At 43.4% G+C, this 26047-nt stretch overlaps 1 protein-coding gene and 1 pseudogene across 2 annotated transcripts in view; one reads left to right on the forward strand and one right to left on the reverse strand.

Moving 5' to 3' along the window:
- Positions 1 to 4133, forward strand: part of LOC115153999 (serine/threonine-protein kinase 32A-like) — a 94442-nt pseudogene extending 90309 nt beyond the window's left edge.
- A 4642-nt stretch (positions 4134 to 8775) lies between these two features.
- Positions 8776 to 26047, reverse strand: part of LOC115154001 (dihydropyrimidinase-related protein 3) — a 55223-nt gene continuing 37951 nt past the window's right edge. The window contains exons 8-14 of one of the 2 annotated variants that reach the window (XM_029699748.1): positions 23364 to 23484; positions 22057 to 22213; positions 20359 to 20500; positions 18809 to 18979; positions 14530 to 14709; positions 13340 to 13496; positions 8776 to 10462 (exon numbers count right to left, since the gene is read on the reverse strand). In XM_029699748.1, coding sequence (XP_029555608.1) covers positions 10368 to 10462; positions 13340 to 13496; positions 14530 to 14709; positions 18809 to 18979; positions 20359 to 20500; positions 22057 to 22213; positions 23364 to 23484 — 1023 coding nt within the window. In that variant the 3' untranslated portion in view covers positions 8776 to 10367. Of the gene's footprint in view, positions 10463 to 13321; positions 13497 to 14529; positions 14710 to 18808; positions 18980 to 20358; positions 20501 to 22056; positions 22214 to 23363; positions 23485 to 26047 lie in introns of both variants that reach the window. The other variant, XM_029699747.1, reaches the window with a different exon arrangement.

The raw sequence follows: 26047 nt of genomic DNA on the forward strand, positions 1-26047 counted from the left end.
TACACACTCAGAGCTCACGTAACAGAGGCTTTTCTAAGAACTCGACTTCAAGTGTGGTTCTCTCACCTCTTTCTTCAAAAAAAAAATAAGTTTGAGATGTGGTATCCACTCGGCTTGCTGCCTCTCAGATCAAAGGTGGGTCCATCTGCTTCGTTCCCGAAGTGTGGTTTCCCTAAGATCCCAAGTTTGAGGGATCCCTCGTGCACAATTTGCCCAGATCGTCGGGAGCGGTAACCAAGTGAAGATTCACATCCCATCCCTGTCGCCAAATGTGGTGGTTAATTTCTGTATTACCAAATGAGGAGAGTTACAAACTTCACACACCAGTCAGAGTTATACGTAAACTACATCTTTAATAATAAGAGCTTTGCAAAAGCACTTGACTTTCAATGATGCGCCATTTCTAATGAACCATTGAAAGTGACAACACAAAAGTACAAATATCTTTTATAGCCAAGATACACCCCTCTCAACCTACATGATGAACAACAGATACATAGAATGGTCACAAGGCTAAGATTTGTATGAAAGATATTTATAAAACATAGCAGACAGCAACTGCTGTGTCAACAGTGTTCATTCTATAGACCAGTGCCTGGTCCTGCTACTCCAAACTGGAACCGTCTCTCCATGGTACGGTTTAGAACAGAACCATTACCTCATGTTATCTGGAATGCTCTTTAGGTTTTATCACCCAAATACATCGTAAATCTCCTCTGTCAGTGTTATCTCATAGAGGCCCTCCTCAGTAGAACACACACACACACACAATAGTTAACAGAACACTTTATTCTGTCGAATAAAACAAGCATTATAATGCATTACAAGCATTATAACATAATCTTGCAATTTCCATGACATATGTCCTACAGAGAGATATAGTCTACTGAGAACATTCATGATATGTCCTACAGAGAGATATCGTCTACTGAGAACATTCATGATATGTCCTACAGAGATATATAGTCTACTGAGAACAATCAGGATATGTCCTATATATAGTCTACTGAGAACAATCATGATATATCCTATATATATAGTCTACTGAGAACAATCATGATATGTCCTACAGTTATATATAGTCTACTGAGAACAATCATGATATGTCCTACAGAGATATATCGTCTGGTGACCTACATTAACACCAAAATGTGGCACCTGCTGTTGCCCCCGATTTCTTTTTAAAAAATTGTGCAGATTTGATGTCCTCTACTTATGAGTTTCAATGTGGGTTGCCAAAGAACTGTTACATCCTTATAATAAAATTGGCAGAGCAGTTAGGCATAAATTAAATGGCTGAAGGCAAAAGTATTGGGCCACAGTCAACATGACATATTTACAGCAACGGTTGCGATAATGAATCCTATATGTGTCCCCTACTGCTGAGTAACTCCTTGAATGTATGTAACATGATAGAATTGAATGAAAACCCTTTTTAATTTACATATCAATACCAGATAGCAAAACATCTAGCTTTTGTGGGTTTCACCTGATAGGTCAAAGAAGGCTGTAGTGGGAACAGAAGCAACAGGCCTCACCACGACAGAGAAGAATAAGGCTATTGAAGACGGACAGAACAACAACGTGGACCCGGCAGCCTACATATCAGGATAGTGGACTACGGCTTTAGCCCAAAGCCGCTGCGCGTACCTGGCCACAGCTTGTAGATCAACACTACCCGATCCCCCACTCTCCCTCTGCTGCCGACCGGTGTATGCACTCAGATTGACCTTTAACCCTGACACATTCCCCAACAGCCGGCCACTATGCCCAGACTGCTGGAGGTCACATAGACTACTACTTTACAGAGTGAGTGGCACCTGACCTAGAGCAGATAGACAGACCCTGGCTCTTTCTTCTTTTCCTAGCCCAGGGATGTGCCTCTGTGGGCACCCCTTCTTACACTCTGCCCTACCCTGACTTGGTCTGACTTGGCCTGATGCACCATGATCCCCTGGAGCTCCCCTCCCTCCACCAAGTCAGCCAGGCCTAGAAAATGACTTGCCTGCCAACCCAGCAGAAAGCAGAGACAGACAGGATACAGCCACCATGCCTGCTAAGCTGAGGCTAGGCTTAGGCCAGGAAGAAAATGAAGCCTGATGTTGACAAATAGGATACTATGTCTGCAGTACATGGAAACAGAGAAAGGGGGTGTGAGTTGCCTCACAAAAAATGAATTAAAATTAGAGATGAGATATGCGGCCTTTGTTTTCAAGACACCAACCACAGATTCCTCTTGGAAGACAAAGGGAACCACTGACTTCAGCAGAGACAGTTTATTTAATGAGTCTCTGTGATGACGTTAGGCATCACTTGTGCCACTCAAGCAAACCAAGATGACGGGTACTTGACATGGACATTTGGGATATAAATATTTATAGATAAATAGATATTTATTCTCTGTTCCGCACAGAAAATAGCTTTGCACACGCTTCCCCATTAATTGTAGAGGTCAAAGTGTAGTGTATGAATTCTCCTTCTCTTCTGTTTAATATAGGGGTGCCGTATAGCTACTATATGGTACATGATTGGTTTCCCCATGCAGACAATGATAATTATATATGTAGTCTAATTGAAGTCACCATCCTGTTGTTCAATATGTGCTTGGAAAATAGCTTTGCCAGTCTTTTGACTTTTTCTGCAATACAATTACATATTATCCAAGGCTTTACCTGTCCCTGGTTATCAGATCTACTATTGGCACCTTTATAACAACCATTATTGGTACAGATATTCTAATTATTGTAGGTTTTGATAAATGTATGTCATTCAAGGGCCCAATGAAAGCAGAGTTGTAAAATGAGTACTCTATTTTGTTTTTCATTTGTTGTCACTGTGTGGACTATTACCTGTAAATGTGGTCAAGCAGCGATTATAAAAGGTGTGCCTTAATGTAACATTTTTCTGTGGGACCCAAACCTTATTATTTTATTAAATACATACAATGAGCAGTTAGGTATCATCTGGGAATTCAAAAGGAAAAGTTCACCAGTGTTTCTTTTGCTATTGAAAAGTAGCACAGTAATAAAGTACTTTAGGGGTTACCTAACTAACTGCTTGTTTGTTTGTTTGTTTGACCTGTCATTGAGGGTTAAACGCTAGACCTGTAGTTGATGGTTAAACACTAGACCTGTAGTTCAGGGTTAAACGCTAGACCTGTAGTTGATGGTTAAACGCTAGACCTGTAGTTGAGAGTTAAACACTAGACCTGTAGTTGAGGGTTAAACACTAGACCTGTAGTTGAGGGTTAAACGCTAGACCTGTAGTTGATGGTTAAACACTAGACCTGTAGTTGATGGTTAAACGCTAGACCTGTAGTTGAGGGTTAAACGCTAGACCTGTAGTTGAGAGTTAAACGCTAGACCTGTAGTTGAGGGTTAAACGCTAGACCTGTAGTTGATGGTTAAACACTAGACCTGTAGTTGAGAGTTAAACGCTAGACCTGTAGTTGAGAGTTAAACGCTAGACCTGTAGTTGAGGGTTAAACGCTAGACCTGTAGTTGAGGGTTAAACACTAGACCTGTAGTTGAGGGTTAAACGCTAGACCTGTAGTTGAGGGTTAAACGCTAGACCTGTAGTTGAGGGTTAAACGCTAGACCTGTAGTTGAGTGTTAAACACTAGACCTGTAGTTGAGGATTAAACACTAGACCTGTAGTTGAGAGTTAAACACTAGACCTGTAGTTGAGGGTTAAACGCTAGACCTGTAGTTGAGGGTTAAACGCTAGACCTGTAGTTGAGGGTTAAACGCTAGACCTGTAGTTGAGGGTTAAACGCTAGACCTGTCGTTGAGAGTTAAATGCTAGAATTAATGATGGCAGATAGATAAACAAATGCATTTGTGATTGGTTCCATCTCTATGCTTGGTGTGTGATCAATTTTCTATGATGTACTACAATGAAACACTGCCACCTGGTGTTTATGAGTAGTGTACTTAAACACATTTTACCTTGGCATCAAGGGCAGTTTATTTAGTCCCTGCCAACAGTAGACTGAGAAAGCAGGATTTAGTTGTACTCAGATGTCAAAGACGTGAAATAAAATATGGTGTTTAAAAAAATCCTTTCACCTTTAATTTATTTCTGTCTGTGCTAATCCAGTAATCTATTTCAAATAAAGATGAGGATAAAATGTGGTCACGACTCGTTGTGTGTACATTGACTGGTAGTATTTGTGCTATGCCGAGGGTTGGATGAGTCCATGTTAATGATGTGTTACTGATATGTTGGAACTGAGGTAAGCACTACTGAGAATGTACTGTTTTGTTAAGTATTGATTTGGCCCTTTATGCCTGAATTGGCACAGGGGAACCACAGAACACCCACAATAAAATGATCTAGAGAGAGAGATAGAGAGCTGTCTCTCTAGAACACTCTTATGTTGTGTTTAAATCCCTCAGTAGCCTTAACAGCTAGCTATCTGGGTGAGTGACAGGGCTCTAACACATTAGGGACCTTATCACTGTGAGCCAAAAGGGCAAACCGATGAAAACAGTGATAAATCAGACCAATACACAGCACTGGGTGGGACAGAGACACACTGGAGAATGGCACCAAAGAGAATAGGCTAAGTATAGCATCCCCCAGACTACCCATACAATCAAGTGTAGTCCCGTGGAAACAGGAAGCACAGTTTAGGCTTGATTTGTTTGTCTGATGTGTTTTTATGAGAGGGCTTGGGTGCACTTCCTCCTCCAGATTTGGCTCCAGTATTTGTTGTTACAGATATAAGATCTTAATTTGATCACCATGTTGCAGGAGAACTTTCCGCAATGCAGGAAATTGAAAACTTGTAGTGTATTTGATGTTTAAAAAGGCATCTGAAGTTTGTAATTTCCACTTTGACATTTCAGACTTGATTTTCCCTTACGAAGAATCAACCCCTACAAAATGTCCATTAATTATAATCCACATAATAATTCAAATTTCCCGTTGCTGCAGGATTATTTTCCTGTCGTAGCAAACTGACTCATATTAAGATCCTACATCTGTACAAAGATTGGTGAGCTCAACAAGTAATTTGGGGGGAACCATTTTAGCCACTGTTTCCTTAGTGAATAACACTGTATGCTTCAAAGCTGTGCATGTGCTGAGGTTTTGTCAGAGGGTACTTTCAGGCCTTTATGTAGCCTGTGCTGAGTTTATCACACTGCTATGCACCTCTCATTATTTCTGAGCTCCTACACCCCTTAGAAAAACAGAGGTTATGTTCAGAGCTGCTGAGGTCATTGTGCACTACAGCCAAAGTCGTCCTGCCTGTATCTGATTATTAACTCTCCTATACTGAAGGACAAACAGGTATTGTAATCTCGACGGGTTTTTGTTCTACCTCGGCCCTGATACTAAAAGCTGTAGTAACAGTTGTTGATCTTGCCAGATATGAAGTCAAAGCTATAGTCCTCGAGTCACGAACCCAGATATCATTATGTGACCTCTCTCTCTCCCATCTTCAATTGTGTTCCTCAACAGATTACCTGTTAATACAGCAAGTTACACGCTTCATGTGGTTTTCCCATTCACTGCAACTCTGACTGTGGCCAACTTCTCCCCAGATCCCCTTCAAGACAAACACCCATCACTCTTCCACTATGGGCTCTGAGCTCTGAACTGATCCAGCACTTTCCAACATTCACAGGGTAATCTGGGTGTTTCCTTGAATGAGATACACTGAGTATACAAAACATTAGGAACGTCTTACTATTATTGATTTGCCCTCAGAACATTGATTATTGATTTGCCCTCAGAACCCCTTTTTGCCCTCAGAACAGCCTCAATTGGTTGGGCCATAGGTGTCGAAAGCGTTCCACACAGATGCTGGCCCCTGTTGACTTCAGTGCTTCCCACAGTTGTGCCAAGTTGGCAGGATTTCCTTTGGATGGTGGACCGTTCCTGATACACAGAAGAAACTGTGGAGCGTGAAAAACCCAGCAGCATTGCAGTTCTTGACACACTCAAACCGGTGCACCTGGCACCATAGGCACTTTTTTTAATGGAACCTTTATTTAACTAGGCAAGTCAGTTAAGAACAAATTGTTATTTACAATGACAGCCTACCCTGGCCAAACCCGGACAACACTGGGCCAACTGTGCGCCGACCTATGGGACTCCCAATTACAGCCGGATGTGATACAGCCTGGAATCGAACCAGGGACTGTAGAGACACCTCTTGCACTGAGATGCAGTGCCTTAGACTGCTGTGATACAGCCTGGAATCGAACCAGGTACTGTAGGGATGCCTTTTGCACTGAGATGCAGTGCCTTAGACCGCTGTGCCACTCAGGAGCCCACTTAAATCTTTTGTCTTGCCCATTCACCCTCTGAATGGCACACATACAGTTGAAGTTGGAAGTTTACATACACCTTAGCCAAATACATTTAAACTCAGTTTTTCACAATTCCTGACACTTAATCCTAGTAAAAAGTCCCTGTCTTAGGTCAGTTAGGATCACCACTTTATTTTAAGAATGTGAAATGCCAGATTAATAGTTGAGAGAATGATTTATTTCAGCTTTTATTTCTTTCATCACATTCCCAGTGGGCCAGAAGTGAACATACACTCAATTAGTATATGGTAGCATTGCATTTAAATTGTTTAACTTGGGTCAAACGTTTCGGGTAGCCTTCCACCATAAGTTGGGTGAATTTTGGCCTATTCCTCCTGACAGAGCTGGTGTAACTGAGTCAGGTTTGTAGGCCTCCTTGCTCGCACACGGTTTTTCAGTTCTGCCCACAAATTTTCTATAGGATTGAGGTCAGGGCTTTGTGATGGCCACTCGAATACCTTGACTTTGTCCTTAAGCCATTTTGCCACAACTTTGGAAGTATGCTTGGGGTCATTGTCCATTTGGAAGACCCATTTGTGACCAAGCTTTAACTTCCTGACTGATGTCTTGAGATATTGCTTCAATATATCCACATAATTTTCCTCCCTCAGGATGCCATCTATTTTGTGAAGTGCACCAGTCCCTCCAGCAGCAAAGCACCCCCACAACATGATGCTGCCACCCCCGTGCTTCACGGTTGGGATGGTGTACTTCAGCTTGCAAGCCTCCCCCTTTTTCTTCCAAACATAACGATAGTTATTATGGCCAAACCGTTCTATTTTTGTTTCATCAGACCAGAGGACATTTCTCCAAAAAATACAATCTTTGTCCCCATGTGCAGTTGCAACCCGTAGTCTGGCTTTTTTATGGCGGTTTTGGAGCAGTGGCTTCTTCCTTGCTGAGCGGCCTTTCAGGTTATGTCGATATAGGACTCGTTTTACTGTGGATATAGATACTTTTCTACCCGTTTCCTCCAGCATCTTCACAAGGTCCTTTGCTGTTGTTCTGGGATTGATTTGCACTTTTTGCACCAAAGTACGTTCATCTCTAGGAGACAGAACACGTCTCCTTCCTGAGCGGTATGATGGCTGAGTGGTCCCATGGTGTTTATACTTGTGTACTATTGTTTGTACAGATGAACGTGGTACCTTCAGGCGTTTGGAAATTACTCACAAGGATGAACCAGACTTGTGGAGTTCTACAATTATTTTCTGAGGTCTTGGCTGATTCCTTTAGATTTTCCCATGATGTCAAGCAAAGAGGCATTGCGTTTGAAGGTAAACCTTGAAATACATCCACAGGTTCACCTCCAATTGACTCAAATTATGTCAATTAGCCTATCAGAAGCTTCTAAAAGCATGACATCATTTTCTGGAATTTTCCAAGCTGTTTAAAGGCACAGTCAACTTAGTGTATGTAAACTTCTGACCCACTGGAATTGTGATACAGTGAATTATAAGTGAAATAATCTGTCTGTAAACAATTGTTGGAAAAATTACTTGTGTCATGCACAAAGTAGATGTCCTAACCGACTTGCCAAAACTATAGTTTGTTACCAATAAATTTGTGGAGTGGTTGAAAAACAAGTTTAAATGACTCCAACCTAAGTGTATGTGAACTTCCGACTTCAACTGTATACAATTCATGTCTCAAGGCTTACAAATCCTTATTTAACCTCCTCTTCATCTACACTGATGGAAGTGGATTTAACAAGTGACATCAATAAGGGATCATAGTTTTCACCTGGATTCACCTGGTCAGTCTGTCATGGAAAGAGCAGGTGTTCCTAATGTTTTGTGCGCTCAGTGTATGCTCGTCATAAAGCCTAGTTAAAGTCAAGCTGGAGGATCACCTATGATAAGAATAACAGTCATCTTAATGGGATTTCTCCTCAAAGGATCTCTTTCCCCCCATACTGTACAAGCTCATCTGTTGTAAATGGGCATATAAAATAACTGGTCACTGACAGCTACATTATCTTGGGAGGGTTTATATAAGTTGTGATTGTGAACTGGCTCTGTTTGGACTCGATCTCCCACTCCAGACTGAGATGGTGTTTTAATAGCGGAAATCTTCTCAGCCTGTCATAATTACACCCATCAAAAGTGATGTCATGAGACTTTAACTGGCTATAAAACATAACAATTATAACAGAGCGGTGACAAGAATACTGCCAGGCTTAACAATGGGTCTGAAGATGGGAAATTCCCATAGAGGTATTAAGCTAATTATGCAGATAGAGTAGAATTGCTGTTATATTACATCCTCTATCTAATAAATGGTACAGACAACTAACTGTCAGATCTACACATCACATTTCTATGAGAGATGTTCTCAACAAGGTGCTCCGGCAAAAATGTGATTCCTCCTGGACCGGTCATGTTCAGAGTACATTAAAAGGTATATTTTTATATCTACTATACTGTATATTGAGAAATCAAACAGAGACAACCAGTCAGTTGCAACTCATGTTTATTCAGGAACAGTTCATACCACCACATCACACCTCAATGTTGTTTTGACCTGCCTTCTCTGGGTTTTGATACAACAGTAAAAAAAGACATAAAAACTATAAAAAATATCATGTCAAACTAACATAAATATAATCACCACTTGGATTGCTTGGGATTCCACACCACTCAATAAAAAACAACGACCTCCTCATGACCTCTTCCTCAGCCTAGCCTTATTCTAAAAACATACTAAAATCCCCTGTCTGGGACAGGTAGGCAGACCAGAAGCATAGAAAAGGACTCTGAAAGAGAGTGACCCAGGGTTATGCCGGTCTGTCCTTCCCTTGGTGTTAATTACCAAACCAAGGGCTGTCAGTCAGCTAAAGTCTACAGCATTGTGGGGACTCTCTCGGAGTGTTGCGATTTAAACCAGCACAACATTATCTTTCAATGTTATGTTGTTGAATGCAGGGACTGATGGTCTGTTGCTTCAAAACGAGAGCCCACATTGTCAGGAAAATAGAAATAAAGCCAGAGGTAAATTACTGTGATTTCAAAGATTTGTTACTTTTATCATAAACATTTTTTTTATGTATTATTGTTCACAAAGCTCATAATTACAATTTCATGACCCAGGCCATGGAAGTTAAGCTTGGATTTACTTCTTGTGCAAGGGTTACATGTTTTTTTAACCACCCAGATGACTTGCTAAAAGGTATGAATAGGAACAGGCATTAAGCTTGAAGCAAATGCAAAGGACGGTTTGTCACAATGTGATCTACAGCCAGGATGGAGTGGAGCGGAGCGCAGGGGAAAAATTAAACATGACAACCATTTCTACCTTATAATATGTTATTGCATGTTTGCAAAATAATATTGTAATACCAGATAAGTTTTTATCTTCAAGAAAAACAAGAAACAAGACAATCTCTAATGACTATCACTCCTGGTTCAACAACCCAGGGAGGCAGCGAACAACATCATTCACAAAGCTACGTTACATCAATCATACGTACTCACAATGCCACCTATCAGTTATGGACATTACTGCATGTTATCATTACATCGCTAGGGAACGAAATCAGCAGACTAGTACTCAAAAAGGGTGAAAGCCAAACATGATGGAAGAAAAAGGCCGTATTACTTTTCCTAGGTAACAAGCATCAGAACACTGTGGAAATTGGTATCATGAGGTTTATTTAACTATATTATGGATTCAGAGTAGAGCCTAAACTGTCAATACACAGTTGACACAATTACTAACGTAGACAATGAGGGACAGTAATACAAATTCATCACCTATATTCTGGTTATGAACATGCTCCTGGTTATGAACATGATTCCAGAGCATACAAACCCAATATTTTTGTAAACAAATGTACTTTAAATTAATATTTTGTTCTAGTGACTGACCTGCAATTCCCTAGGAGGAGTAGTACTGAGCTTTTAGAAGCTTAAGCAGGTAGCATTGTGGCTGGTAAGGCATGAGGATTCAGTGTTTTACTCAACTTAACTTGTTTTAACTAATCATGTCTCCGTCGTCTCCCAATGGCTGTTGTCATCTTCTGACTGGTATCTCTCCTGGTTCAACCTCTTAGCTGAGGGATGTGATGTTGGAGCGACCACCAGGGGGAACTACAATGCGACGTCCCGCTGGCCGGATGGGGACATCCTCTGTGGTGGGAGGACCTAACAGACAAACAGGATTAGAGTACTGTCTCTTTAAGCATCAGGATGAGGATATCCTCTGTGGTGGGGGGACCTAACAGACAAACAGGATTATAGTACTGTCTCTTTAAGCATCAGGATGAGGATATCCTCTGTGGTGGGGGGACCTAACAGACAAACAGGATTAGAGTACTGTCTCTTTAAGCATCAGGATGAGGATATCCTCTGTGGTGGGGGGACCTAACAGACAAACAGGATTAGAGTACTGTCTCTTTAAGCATCAGGATGAGGATATCCTCTGTGGTGGGGGGAACTAACAGAAACAGGATTAGAGTACTGTCTCTTTAAGCATCAGGATGAGGATATCCTCTGTGGTGGGGGGACCTAACAGACAAACAGGATTAGAGTACTGTCTCTTTAGGCATCAGGATGAGGATATCCTCTGTGGTGGGGGGAACTAACAGACAAACAGGATTAGAGTACTGTCTCTTTAAGCATCAGGATGAGGATATCCTCTGTGGTGGGGGGACCTAACAGACAAACAGGATTAGAGTACTGTCTCTTTAAGCATCAGGATGAGGATATCCTCTGTGGTGGGGGGACCTAACAGACAAACAGGATTAGAGTACTGTCTCTTTAAGCATCAGGATGAGGATATCCTCTGTGGTGGGGGGACCTAACAGACAAACAGGATTAGAGTACTGTCTCTTTAAGCATCAGGATGAGGATATCCTCTGTGGTGGGGGGAACTAACAGAAACAGGATTAGAGTACTGTCTCTTTAAGCATCAGGATGAGGATATCCTCTGTGGTGGGGGGACCTAACAGACAAACAGGATTAGAGTACTGTCTCTTTAAGCATCAGGATGAGGATATCCTCTGTGGTGGGGGGACCTAACAGAAACAGGATTAGAGTACTGTCTCTTTAAGCATCAGGATGAGGATATCCTCTGTGGTGGGGGGACCTAACAGAAACAGGATTAGAGTACTGTCTCTTTAAGCATCAGGATGAGGATATCCTCTGTGGTGGGGGGACCTAACAGACAAACAGGATTAGAGTACTGTCTCTTTAAGCATCAGGATGAGGATATCCTCTGTGGTGGGGGGACCTAACAGAAACAGGATTAGAGTACTGTCTCTTTAAGCATCAGGATGAGGATATCCTCTGTGGTGGGGGGAACTAACAGACAAACAGGATTAGAGCGCTGTCTCTTTAGGCATCAGGATGAGGATATCCTCTGTGGTGGGGGGACCTAACAGACAAACAGGATTAGAGTACTGTCTCTTTAAACATCAGGATGAGGATATCCTCTGTGGTGGGGGGACCTAACAGACAAACAGGATTAGAGTACTGTCTCTTTAAGCATCAGGATGAGGATATCCTCTGTGGTGGGGGGACCTAACAGACAAACAGGATTAGAGTACTGTCTCTTTAGGCATCAGGATGAGGATATCCTCTGTGGTGGGGGGACCTAACAGAAACAGGGTTAGAGTACTGTCTCTTTAGGCTTCCCATTAACAAAGCCAGCTCCAGCCAGTTTCCTCCACTAGTGACTATCGTTCATCACACGACAAACCAACTAGGCGACCTGACCTTGGCCCTCGTTGGACACCTCTAGTATAAAAGCCAATGGGATTGGGATTTGCCCTGGATTAAATTGACATATTGGACAAAGAGAGATTTACGCCTACTGTCTTAAACTCACTCTAGGCCAGGATCTAGTGTTTTATACTGTAGAATTCACCCTCTCACCATGACAAAACACAGCCAAGGTTACTTCACATCTGAAGACAGAGAAATATATCAAGAAGTATATCAACCCTGTAGGTTTGTGTGCACGTAGGTGTATGTGTGTGTGTGTGTGTATGTTATTAAGTGTACTGGAAGTGGGTGAGAGGGATTTCTGTTCCCAGAAAGTGTAGCTAGGAGCCTAACAGTGGGATTATGTTGGAAGCCAGAGGGAGAGAATAGGCCAGGTCTATATTATATACACACAGGCTGGGGAAAGAAAGCAGACTCTCTGGCTCTCTGGAAGGGATGGGAATAGATGGACTAACCCCACTAGACTACAGCGCTGGGGGAAAACTTTCCAATGCAGGTCATCCTCCACCTCCTGCATCAGTACATCACACATCAATTCTTCCAGTAAAAAACATTGTTTACTTGGCTCCTCCCTGAAAGGTTGTACCTAGTGGTATGAGGTTGCAGATGTATACAATCACCATGTCACTCAACACTCAACTAGTCTCTGCTATTGGTTATGTGAATGTCACTTTAGCTAAATCAATGATCATGAGCCTCATTCAACCTGCACAGTAGACAGAGCTTCATTAGGCAGGCAACGGCTAAGAAAGTCAGATGCAAGAAATCTTAGAACATACTGCATATTGAATTAAGATGCATAAAGATATTATGAGAGAGAAAGAGAGAGAGAGAGAGAGAGAGAGAGAGAGAGAACCAAAATAAATCTGTGTGAAGCTGAAATTAATCAAATGAATGTTGTGACAAAAAGTTAAGAAATAAATAAATGACTTGTGAAACATAAAGAGCACTGTCTGGAAGTACCAGGACGGCTGAGGGACAACAGTATTGTGCTGTGTGCTGTGTGCATTAGTTACCACAAACAAATTACGTAATTAAGGCTTAAAATGTGATTATGGTAAAATGTCAAATTTCACCTGAAGGTTATTGTAACTTCCGCAGACGAATGGCAAAGTTGACCTTGGAAACATACTGTATCATGTGTGAAGTGCATTGTAATATGTCATTGCTGACCGTTGAGTGTGTGTGTGTGTGTGTGTGTGTCAGGTTCCTGGCACTTCCTATGACAGCCAGGGACGGGAAAGCGGATGGGTAAATGAAAAGGTAGCTGAAGCTCACCACGCTGTGCAGGGTTACCTGCTAAGCTAAAGCCGGAGTGGTGCAGGTTCCTCACAGGCTGCTTGGTGGGGGAGGTACGGGCAGATGCTGAGGGGGTACCGCCACGGGACATGGGCGAGAAGTCAGACACAGGACCGTCATACATGCCCCTGGGCACTGCCCGCAGGACTGCCAACTGAGAGAGAGGGAGACAGGGGTGATAAAGGGAGAGAGAAGGAAAAATATGGAGAAAGAGAGAAAAGAGAAAGAGAGAGAGATTATCATTTCTGTTGGTAACTTTATAACAGTTCTCCATGACAATGCTTGTTTAGAATTAGATTCATGGGGTTGTTTGTAGAATGCTTTGTGCCAATGCATATTTCACCCAGTGTTTTCCTAAGGAAAGCACTTCCAGATTTACTGACAGACTCAGTTCTTATTGGACATGCTGTCCTAGGGTCATGTGACTGAGGAATCCCTGGAAGATGAGCTAGGAGCACCAGAAAATACTTACTGCCACCAAGATCAACATTGCATTAATACATAGGTCTCACCAAAGAAACATCTCTATAGTCTGGGCAAAAAGAGAATGACAGAATTGGAGGGTAGCCGTTTCAAGTTGAACACAACTAACTGAATATAACCCACTTGTGTTGAAATATCCACTTAAAATAGCACACTGTTGTTCCTGTTGAGTATCCACCAACACCAGCAATATGAGCAACCCCATGGACACATCATATCCCTTCAACACCATTACACATGGGTACAACAGTCACTCCCTGGCAGTCAGTTGTTACAGTATGTAACCCACAGCCAACGCCCCTGACATGAATCCTCAAGTCTGACATAACACTTATCTCCCACACATCCCACCCCCTCCTCCCATCCCCCATCCCCCACCTCCCATCCCCCACCACCCACTCCTCCCATCCCCCACCCACTCCTCCCATCCCCCTCCCATTCCCCACCCATTCCCCACCCCCTCCTCCCATCCCCCCTCCCCTTGGCTTGGCTCAGTGTCACATACTAACGCTGTCCCGTGACAAAACAATCCATATAAAACTTATTCTAAGACAGAATTTAAGCGTTAGGAATAGAGTATGTTCATTGGAAATACTTTTATATTGTTAAATAATTGTATAAAAGGGAGACAGTTATTTAGAGTCCAGAGACAGTTACTCAGATGTTGACTAGACAGTAAGGAGAGAGAGGCGAGCATCTTTTACCTGCTTCCTGGCCTTGACGCGCTTGTAAGCAAAGTCCGGGAAGGGGGTGCAGGGGATGAAGCGGCCGACCCCGGAGGTGGCGTGCAGGTTCCCATCCTCCAGCACCAGCTTCCCCTGGCAGATCACCACCGAGGGGGCACCACGGAGCTCCATGCCCTCAAACACATTGTACTCAGCAGCCTGGAATACACACGAGCATAGACATGACTGCAGGCACACGTGCACACACAGAGTCAAACACATACAAACACACACAGAGTCAAACACGCACAGCGTCAAACACACGCAGAGTCAAACACACACAGAGTCAAACACAGTCAAACACACGCACACAGTCAAACACACGCACACAGTCAAACACACACACAGTCAAACACACGCACAGTCAAACACACGCACAGTCACACACAGTCAAACACACACAGAGTCAAACACACACAGAGTCAAACACACGCAGAGTCAAACACACGCACAGTCAAACACACACAGAGTCAAACATACACAGAGTCAAACACACACACAGTCAAACACACAGAGTCAAACACACAGAGTCAAACACACACAGAGTCAAACACACACATAGTCAAACACACGCAGAGTCAAACACACAGAGTCAAACACACACAGAGTCAAACACACAGTGTCAAACACGTTATACATTAAAGCTGAAATATGTAACTTTTGTGCGACCCCACCATATTCATATACAATTGTGAGTTATAGATCTGTCATTCTCATTGAAAGAAAGCAAGTCTAAGAAGCAGTACACACTAGATATACAAAAGTATGTGACACCCCTTCAAATGAGTGGTTTTGACTATTTCAGCCACACCCGTTGCTGACAGGTGTATAAAATCGAGCACAAAGCCAGGCAATCTCCATAGACAAACATTGGCAGAAGAATGGCCTTACTGAAGAGCTCAGTGACTTTCAACGCGGCACCATCATAGGATGTCACCTTTCCAACAAGTCCGTTTATAAAATCTCTGCTCTGCTAGAGCTGCCCCGGTCAACTGTAAGTGCTGTTATTGTGAAGTGGAAACGTCAAGGAGCAACAATGGCTCAGCCGCAAAGTGACAGGCCACACAAGCTCACAGAATGGGACCACAGAATGGGACCACAGAATGGGACCACAGAATGGGACCACAGAATGGGACCACAGAATGGGACCGCCTTGTGCTGAAGTGAGTAGTGAGTAGAAATTGCCTGTCCTCGGTTGTAACACTCACTACCAAGGTACAAACTGCCTCTGGAAGCAATGTCAGCACAAGAACTGCTCGTCAAGGAGAGCTTCATGAAATTGGTTTCCATGGCCGAGCAGCCGCACACAAGCCTAAGGTCACCATGCGCAATGCCAAGTGTTGGCTGGAGTGGTTTAAAGCACACCACCACTGGACTCTGGAGCAGTGTAAACCCGTTCTCTGGAGTGATGAATCACACTTCACCATCTGGCAGTCCAACGGACAAATCTGGGTTTGGCGGATGCCAGGAGAACGCTACCTGCGGCGATCAGGTCATCTGGTGTATCGGTTCAATGTGTGTTTGGGTTTTGTACACTAGCTTCCAACAGCTGAAAATACAATATTTGTAGTTATGGAAAAGATTTTTCACAGCGGTTTAAATGGTACAATGATTCTCTACACTATACTTGCTTGTTTTGTCACATAAACTGAAATTAGGTGAACTATTATAATTTTATAATTTTAGCAACCAGGAAATGGCGGATTTCTGCATAGTGCATCTTTAACTGGATATTGTATGTCTTGGTCAGTGATGCTAGGCCAACAAAAGAGAGGAGAATGACAAATTACAAAATTACAAAAACAAAAACTCTAGATTTATCAAGCCTACTTTTCCCCGTTGCACCCCAGTACAGTCTGTTATGCTGCCGTTACTTACTGTAGAGATTCACAAGCACAATCCAGTTATACAAACGATGAGCAGCTGCAGGAACATTCAAGTGCTCATAACTCTCAAGCGGAGGAAATGACAGTACAGCGATGCAGAAGCAACCAGCTCCCACGTAAACGAAACTATTTCCAGTTTTCTGCAGTTTGACAGTCACTCGTCTGACACAAATGGTGCCGGAGAGTTTACATGGGTGTGTCTTTGTGGACTCAGAAGGTCAAGTATGGAAAAAAGAAACAGTAAAGGGTCTCTGAAACACATGACCTCACGTACCAAAGACTGTCTGTGATTTACATTATGAGCTGACACACTAATTCAGATGAAGAGCCGGCTAATTCCACTAAAGTAAATCAGATTTGGACATATTGCTCTTAAAACTGGTCTGATGAGAGGCCATTCTATGTGTTGTAGTGAGACATAGAGCTTATTGAGGGAGAGCTAAGTAGAGTCATGGGACACACAGGCCCAGTTTGGCTGTGGGGACAGAGGGAAAGGGTTGGCGGGTTGGCGGGCGGCTTGGTAGGCAGGCAGGCCGTCTCTGTAGAGATGAGACCATGGTTCTGCCTTAATTAACAACATGTGTGGGAGAAGAGAGATAAATAACCCTCCTTCTCCACCACCTCCACATCATCCAGTCGGCCTGTTTCTCATACGCCTCCATTTGGCATTTAAAGACAAACAGCTGCCATCGCACAGCTGGGGCTAATGACGCCAAGCATCACTCTCTCTCCTTCTCTCCCTCTTTTTCTAGCACTGTCTCTCCTTCTCTCTCTCTAGCACTTCCTCTTTCTCTTGCACTGTCTCTCCTTCTCTCTCTCTCTCTCTAGCACTTCCTCTTTCTCTTGCACTGTCTCTCCTTCTCTCTCTCTCTTTAGCACTTTCTCTCCCTCTTTTTCTAGCACTGTCTCTCCTTCTCTCTCTCTAGCACTTCCTCTTTCTCTTGCACTGTCTCATCTCTAACACATTTTCTTCCTCTAGCTCTCTCTCTCTCTCTCTCTCTCTCTCTCTCTCTACCACTTTCTCTAGCACTCTCTCCCTCTCTACCACTTTATCTTTCTCTTTCTCTAGCCCTCTCTCTCTCTCCCACTTTCTTTCTACTCTCTTTCACTCTCGCTGGTCGTCTCTGATCCATTCCCCCTCTCTCTATTCTCCTGCCACTAAACTCTTATTCTGTCTAAACTCTTATTGTCTTAACTAAACTCTTATTCCGTCTATCATTCTGTCTCTCTACATATTTTTTTGCAATCTGTTGCCCCCTCTCTTCTATGGTCTGTGTGTTCCTATGCACACGGCCCTGCTGTTTTTCCAGATTCAGGCCAGGACAGGACCAGAGGAGGCTGGTGGGAAGAGCTATAAGAAGACGGGCTCATTGTAAAGACTGGAATGGAATTAATGGAATGGTACAGCAAACATATGGAAACCACATGTTTAAGTCCATTCCATTGATTCCATTCCAGCCATTACCATGAGCCAGTCCTCCTATAGCTCCTCCCACCAGCCTCCTCTGGAATGGACATAAGCCTCCACTTCTGCCAAGTATGATGTCACGGCCGGGTTCTATGTGCAACAACATATACAAAGCTAACCAAATCAAACATTTCAGATAAGGGGATACTTGTATTTACTACAGAGGGAGGGATACACAGATAGGTTGTAAAGCACTTAACTACTGTGCCCAATAGATCACTGTAGCCATCATTAACATGGACAGGATCCCCTGTTCTTATGTTCTGTGTTCTTATGCGCTTGTTTTGTTGTCTGGAGGGGCTACAAGCAGGAAACGAGAAGGTGACATCATTATGTAAAAACCTTGGGTCTCGTTGGATCTTTTCCACGTATGGAAAAGCCATTGAAAACTTGTCCAATCTTTTTCCAGCTCTTTCTTTCTCTCCCTCTCTTTGTCGTTCTATATCTCTCTCTGTGTTTCTGTCTTTCCACACCTCTTCATCGGACTATTCGGCTTTTCTCTGAGGTCTCTCTGTCTTTCTCTCTCTCTCTCTCTCTCTCTCTGTCTCTCTCTCTCTCTCTCTCTCTGTCTTTCTCTCTCTCTCTCTCTCTCTCTGTCTCTCTCTCTCTCTCTCTCTCTGTCTTTCTCTCTCTCTCTCTCTCTCTCTCTCCTCTCTCTCTCACTCCCTCATTCTCTCTCTCTCTCTCTCTCTCTCTCTCTCTCACTCCCTCCCTCGTTCTCTGCGCCTGCAGCAGGAAGTGCAGAAGGCTTGATTTCCTGAGCGGACACTTCCTCTGTTTAACCCTGCACTGTAGTGTACGCGCTGGGCTCCTGTGCGCAGGGAGTCTACAGGGACTTCATTTCCCTTCTGAGAAACTGAAAGGTCACTGGAACTTTATTCACCCCTAGCCTTTGACCTCTTACCGAGTTGTGTGTCTTGGCGGTGATGGTGCGGACAGCATCTGAGTCCCAAATGACCAGGTCAGCATCGGAGCCCACAGCTATCCGTCCCTTACGTGGGTACAGGTTTAGGATCTTGGCGGCGTTGGTGCTCGTCACAGCAACAAACATGTTCTCGTCCATCTTGCCAGTGGTCTGAGTGAGCAGGAAAAAAAGGTGACTTGTCAAAATGTTATAATGGTGAAGTGCTAGCTAAACAAAGACGCATTTTCAGCTGACTGGTGGATGGGGGTACTCTTGTAGTCAAGCACAAGAACACGCAGGCACGCACGCACACACACACACACACAGTCAATGCTAGAGCTGAGACCATGTGTTTTTTGTCTTAAGGCAGACCAGTGTGAATAATTCTGATGCAAAGCTGCACCACAACTCTTCATTCATAACACAGCTGTCAAGAAAATACAAACCCAAGTCTGAGTTCAAGAGCAAGAACAAGAATTAGGAGAAAAAAAGAGATACACACTGTTTTATTCTGTAAGCAGGGTGAACGGCTGGGGGGACAGACCCAGAGATAGACAGAGATCTATACTGTTTTATTCTGTAAGCAGGGTGAACGGCTGGGGGGACAGATCCAGAGATATCACTAAACCACACTACCAGGATGTATTAGGGAAGAGGAGAGAGGAGGAGCTGCAGTGAACTGTGGAGAATGTGCAGCATAAACTGGAGGAAGTGGAGTACTCAGAGTAGCTAAGAGGGTTCAGAGGGAGCAATGTAAAGAGAGGGCTAGTGAGGGCTAGCGAAGCTGAGAAAATAATGACATGAAAGAAAGAAACAGGATAGTCCCAGTCGGTTTTAAATAGAATGTTGTGGCCCCGCCCACCTTGTCTCACAGCAAAATATACCCCATTGACTCACAGCAAAAACTTGACCTTTTCTTAAATAAGGTTCTTGTTGTCTGCTTGTTTTACTCAATTACAAAACTATATATAAGAAAAGTACGACATGTCTAAAGATTACTTTCAACATTGTCTGCTCCCAAGTGTTCTCACTACTTAGAAAAACATAATATTGTAGGGCTTCCCTCACCCCTTTTCATGACGATGCTAGCAGTCCTAGCTAGCTACCGACCTGAACATTAAGCTAGCCAAGACCGACAACACAAACAAACGGACTATATAGCTACAAGTAGTGAGGGGAGTAACAAACGGACTATACTAAACGAGTTAAATGTCTTACCTGTGATGAAATGTTTCCACACATATAACTACGTGTAACCATCTTGGACACGAGGTCCCCACAATTTAAGTACAACAAAAAATCGTCAACAAAGTTGTCTCTTTTACACTGGGGGTAAATGGGAAAAAATAATGTTTGTTTTCCCCCAATTTGTGGGCGTGGTTGAGGGGAATTCATTATTATGACATGAATATCGACTCGGCGTATGCATCCTAAATAGCACCCTATTCCCTATATAGTACACTACTTTCGACCAGAGCCATATGGGCCCATGTCAAAAGTAGTGCACTATAAAGGGAATGGAGTGCCATTTTGGACATAACCATCCTCACCACAGCCTTCTCCCAGATGAGGGACATCCTCTCCTCCACTCCGTTCACACCCTCAGGGATCTGAGTGAAGTCATCCTTCCCTATGGCCTTCTGGGCCACGCTGAAGGTGCAGTGGGCACTGCCAGTCACATTCAGGTCACCACTGGGGAGGGAGAGGGAGAGGGTGAGATAGAGAGTGAAAAGAGTGAGAAAGAGCGAGAGAGAGAAAAGAGAGAGAGAGAGAGAGAGACAGAGTAACAACTTAGCAATGGCTTTGCAGCTGAAACATGCTAGAACAGTAGTAAGAAATGTGTTGAGATGCAGTATGTTGTACATCACACACAACAGTGGCTTTCAGCAGCAGATTCAATTATTAAATACTCTTCCAGAGTACCTCTTCCACAGGTACTGCTTCAGACCTGAAATAATTGCTTTACTTCATAGCTGTGATCTACGACCCCTTAAGGCACACGTGTCAAACTCATTCCACGGAGGGCCGAGTGTCTGAGCGTTTTTGCTCCTCCCTTGAACATGACTGATGAATTATGATTAGTAAGGAACTCCCCTCACCTGGTTGTCTAGGCTTCATTTAAGGGAAAAAACTAAAACCTACAGATGCTCAGCCCTCCCTGCCTTAAGGTCAAACTGGGAAATGTTTATTCCATACAGAATAGCTGAAAAAGCTCACATACAGCTGGAATAGCTCAGACAACACAGCAAAGCTGCGACTAAAGTAGATCGATTACTCTGAGTCAAGTGCCAAGGTCTCCTCTTACAAGTTATACCTGTCTTCCCTTTCTTACAGAGCACTCTAACTTTCCTAGCAGACAAACACACCAACTCGTGCAACCATATGTGTATATTGATGTGTACAGTGTATATTGATGTGTCTATTGATGTGTATAGTGTATATTGATGTGTACAGTGTATATCGATGTGTATATTGATGTGTATACGGTATATTGATGTGTATATTGATGTGTATAGTGTATATTGATGTGTATACTGATGTGTATAGTGTATATTGATGTGTATACTGATGTGTATAGTGTATATTGATGTGTAAAGTGTATATTGATGTGTATACTGATGTGTATAGTGTATTTTGATGTGTATACTGTTGTGTATAGTGATGTGTATATTGATGTGTATACTGATGTACATATTGATGTGTATAGTGTATATTGATGTGTATAATGTATACTGATGTGTATAGTGTATATTGATGTGTATAGTGTATATTGATTTGTATAGTGTATATTGATGTGTATACTGATGTGTATACTGATGTGTATAGTGTATATTGATGTGTATAGTGTATATTGATGTGTATACTGATGTGTATAGTGTATATTGATGTGTATAGTGTATACTGATGTGTATAGTGTATATTGATGTGTATACTGATGTGTATACTGATGTGTATAGTGTATATTGATGTGTAAAGTGTATATTGATGTGTATAGTGTATATTGATGTGTATAGTGTATATTGATGTGTATACTGATGTGTATACTGATGTGTATATTGATGTGTATTGATCTATAAAAGAGACCTTGGTCTCAGCATGACTCCCTGTCAAAATATAGGTTGAATAAATAATAAATCCATCATGAGGTTAGAAGCGCCTCCAGAACCCTATCAGTCTAACATGTTTGACACAGCGAGGACATAATAGGTCAGTGGAGTGTCATACAGTCAACAGGGGGCGCTCTTTACCTGGCCAGTAATGTGTTCAGGTAGTCTGGGGTGGTGGGGTCTGGGCTGAGGGGGGGTGATGTCACAAAGGAGGCAGCCTTGGCCCAGTTCTTGCTCCAATAGTGTGTCCCGTCAGTCCCAAGGCTGGCTGTGATTGGCTCGCCGAACACAACGTTACCTGGGAAAAATATGTTATCACCCAGGGTGAGACTACATTAAATCAACTCACCTTATGCTCCTAAAAATGTACTCACTCGTTAACTTGCTAGGTTTATCCCAGGTCAGTGCCAGTAGCAAATGTACAATGTCCAGTATCCTTGCACATGTTTTATTTGGTACTGGCACTGACCCTGTAAACATGTATAGCTTACATTCTCCAGGTTTTTTCTTCCTTTCTTATTTCTCCTGGGTTTTAAAAAAAAGACTATTTTGATATTGAATATTGCACTGTTGGGAAGGGCTTGCAAGTTAATCATTTCACTCTACTTGTGACAAATAAAGCTTAAAACATAAGAACTAAAGGGAGAATCTAACGGAACTAAAAGGTCAGGTGATCCAGCTAAAGCAGTTTGTAGGAAAGATCGGATGGTCTCTTAACCTTGCCTCATGTTTAACTTTCCTGTTGCTATTTGCAAGTCTCTTTCCCTCTCTGGGCTTTGACATGACGAATCGGATGTCAGCGTTGAGGAACGGGGCCAGCCAGTGATGAAAACAAGGCCTCTTGGGAGCACCGAGTGACCCTGACATGCTTCCTACATGAGGACATGCATCTTTCCCTTCCTCTCTTTTTCTTCTCAGTTCAGAAAGTGTATATCTTTCTCTCCATCACGTACAAGAGGCCTACTCTCTCTCCCTGCTCCGCCGTGGGCTCCTGATGAATGGCAGAGACAGGTTTTCTGACAGTTTGCTACGGTGAGCCCCGGGTGATAAGTCAGGGATTCATCTCAAAACAGGCCTTCTTGTATCCGGTGTGTCTACCAGACCAGATGTATAGTGTAAATCTAGAGTGTGAACCAAGACACTAGGATCAGTACATAAGGACATAGGTGCATTCCAATCCTCTTACAGAACAAAAGAGTTTAGGAGGCAGCAGTGAAGTTGCACTAAGAGGTGAGGACAACTACCTCCAAGGGACATGCGGGTAAGGCCCGTTTTGAGATGAATCTCTAACTTATCACCCGGGGTAAGGACATAGCTCTCGTGTTCTGAAATGAAAGGTAGATTATCTTCTTTCTATGCATTCATTGTGACTAACGAATATCTAAGTTAGCTGCCTTCTTGATACAGTAATTAAAGCACAATCACAGCCACACTGGAAACCCATGTACCTTTTTTCCTGGCCTGTGAGATGATGTCGGCAGCACTCTTGCTCATGACCCTGGTCACATACAGGGGACAGTTGGTCTGGCTGGCAATGGTGATGGCACGGAACACAGCCTCTGCCTCCAGCTACATGGGGGGGAATCGACAGATAGACAGCGACACACACACACGCGCAGACAGAGACAGGCAGAAGAAGACAGACAGAACAATCAATTAGTCTCTGAACTGATTAAACTAACCCTGGACTGGCAATGTCTACTACTGCCAGGTAGCCTAGTGGTTAGAGCGTTGGGCCAGTGAATGAAAGGTTGCTGGATTAAATCCCAGAGCTGACAAGGTACAAATCTGTCATTCTGACCCTGAGTAAGGCAGTTTACCCACTGTTCCCTGGGTGCCGTGGATGTTGATTATGGCAGGCCCCCGCACCTCTCTGAATCAGAGGGGTTGGGTTAAATGCGGAAGACACATTTCAGTTGAATGCATTTGACAAGGTATCTCCACTTCAATCCATTTTGAATGGCTGTCAATCAGCACAAGGAAATGAAGTTGATCCTCCTCTGCAAATTCCAATGTGTAAAAACTGCCACACTCGACCTGGCAATTTCCATCAGTGTAGCGTTGCAGGGTTTGGCAGGTTCCTCACTGACATACAAATGTCACATTGTTTACTTTGTTTTCAAGGTCTTTAGCTAGCCCTGGCCACCACACATGGTTTTGTGCCAGGGCCTTCATGCAGCACATTCCAGGATGCCCCTCATGCAGGTCGTTGAGTAACCTCGCTTTTCTGTGGGTATGATTACTCTGCACAGAGTAGACAGCCTTTGTCAGTTGATAGCTGCAGTCTTCTGGTGAAGTATCCCTATAGCTCCTATCTTTCTACATAGCTCGGCCAGCCATGCAGTGTGAAGTCCAACACTTTGAACAACACGGTGTCTCTCTTTGTCCCCATGGCAATGGCTGTGGCTTGAAGTGGTATGTCGTCCCACGCTGCAAAGTAGAAGACATTACCAGCCGTTTCCGGTGCCTCTGTTCCATCCAGTGGTAGCCAGGATAATGCGTCAGCACTTAAGTGATCAGCTGAGCAGTGGTATTCGATGTCATAACGGTAGGCTGATAGAATGGTGGCATTCTTGAGGTTGACAGAGTAGGCTGTCTTCGGTCCGAAGATGGATAGGAGTGGTTTGTGATCTGGAAATAAAAAGTAAATCTGCGGCCATAAAGATACTTGTGAAATTTCTTAACTCCAGAGATCAGAGCCAACCCTTATTTCTCTATCTGCTGCTAGTTTTTCTTACTGGAACTGAGGGTTCGGGAGGCAAATGCTATGGGTCTTTAGTCCCCGTTCTCAAAAACATGTGAAATCACTGCTCCAACCCCTTACAACGAGGCATCACAAGCGTAAGGGTCTCCTGGTGTTGTAGTGCACCAAACACTGACTGTCCAGTAACATCCGCTTACTTTTGTGGAAGACATCTTTGTTCTGTTTTTTCCATTGCCACTGTTTGTAGCAGCTCGTGGAGGGGCATCAGTACAGTAGACTTGTTTGCCAGGAAACAGCCATAGTAGTTCAACAGGGCTAGAAGATATCTGAGTTATGTGATCATTTTAAGGCATGCAGCCTCCACAATGGCTGTGAGTTTCTTTTCTGTGGCCTAGGTACTCCACGATGTAACTTGGTGATTATGTTCTCCCCCTCCAGTCTTGTCAGTTCTTTTTCCATCTTTTCTCGTAAAGGCGTAAGGAACAGGTCGTGGCTTGTGAAACTTTGGGTTGGCCTTTGGTTTCATCTTGATGTCCATTTTGAACTCCTAGATCAGGCCTAAACCCTCTTTGGGTTGGCGTTTGGTTTCATTTTGATGTCCGTTTTGAACTCCTAGATCAGGCCTAAACCCTCTTTGGGTTGGCGTTTGGTTTCATCTTGATGTCCGTTTTGAACTCCTAGATCAGGCCTAAACCCTCTTTGGGTTGGCGTTTGGTTTCATCTTGATGTCCGTTTTGAACTCCTAGATCAGGCCTAAACCCTCTTTGAAAACCTGAATGTGTTTCTCCAACACTTTGTTGAGGAACAGTGTTTTTTTGTCATTCACTTGGAAAATGCTTTCCCAGTCTAACCGGATGTGTTTAACCCGTTTCTCCCTGGTACTGCTCATTTGTTGCCTTTGGCGACCACTTGTGGTAGCTTTGAGCATTGCATCTTGTACTGCACTGGTACTGATAGTCTGCTGAGCAGTGGTATTGCATTTGTGTTTTCTGCAGTGGGATGTGTGCTAAAGCTTACATGCTCTCTGAGATGATGGTGACTGTAGTTCCTGTGTCTACTTGCATTTCAACTGGTGTGTTGTTCAGTTTCACTTCAAGAACAATTCCTTGAGTAGTGTCAGTCGCTCTGAACACTGAAAACAATCCTGTCTCATTGCTTTCTGTGATTATCTTTGCTTCGTTGCTATTTTTAGCTTTCCTGCACACTTGCGCTACGAGTCCTAGTTCTGAGCACTCGTATCTACAGTCCTGAGAATTGTGTTTCTCTACACAACAGTAGCATTTTCGCTCAGTGCCCATTTCTCCCTCCCACTTTTGCAAAAGGGGGACATAAACAGCAATGCTTTCCCACTCATTCTGACCACGTCGGTATAAACATCATCTTTCTGCTATGATCAAAGGCTGCGGCCTATAGTGAGTACTCAGTGCC

The sequence above is a fragment of the Salmo trutta genome, chromosome 19, assembly GCF_901001165.1.
Source record: "Salmo trutta chromosome 19, fSalTru1.1, whole genome shotgun sequence".
Taxonomy (NCBI): domain Eukaryota; kingdom Metazoa; phylum Chordata; class Actinopteri; order Salmoniformes; family Salmonidae; genus Salmo; species Salmo trutta.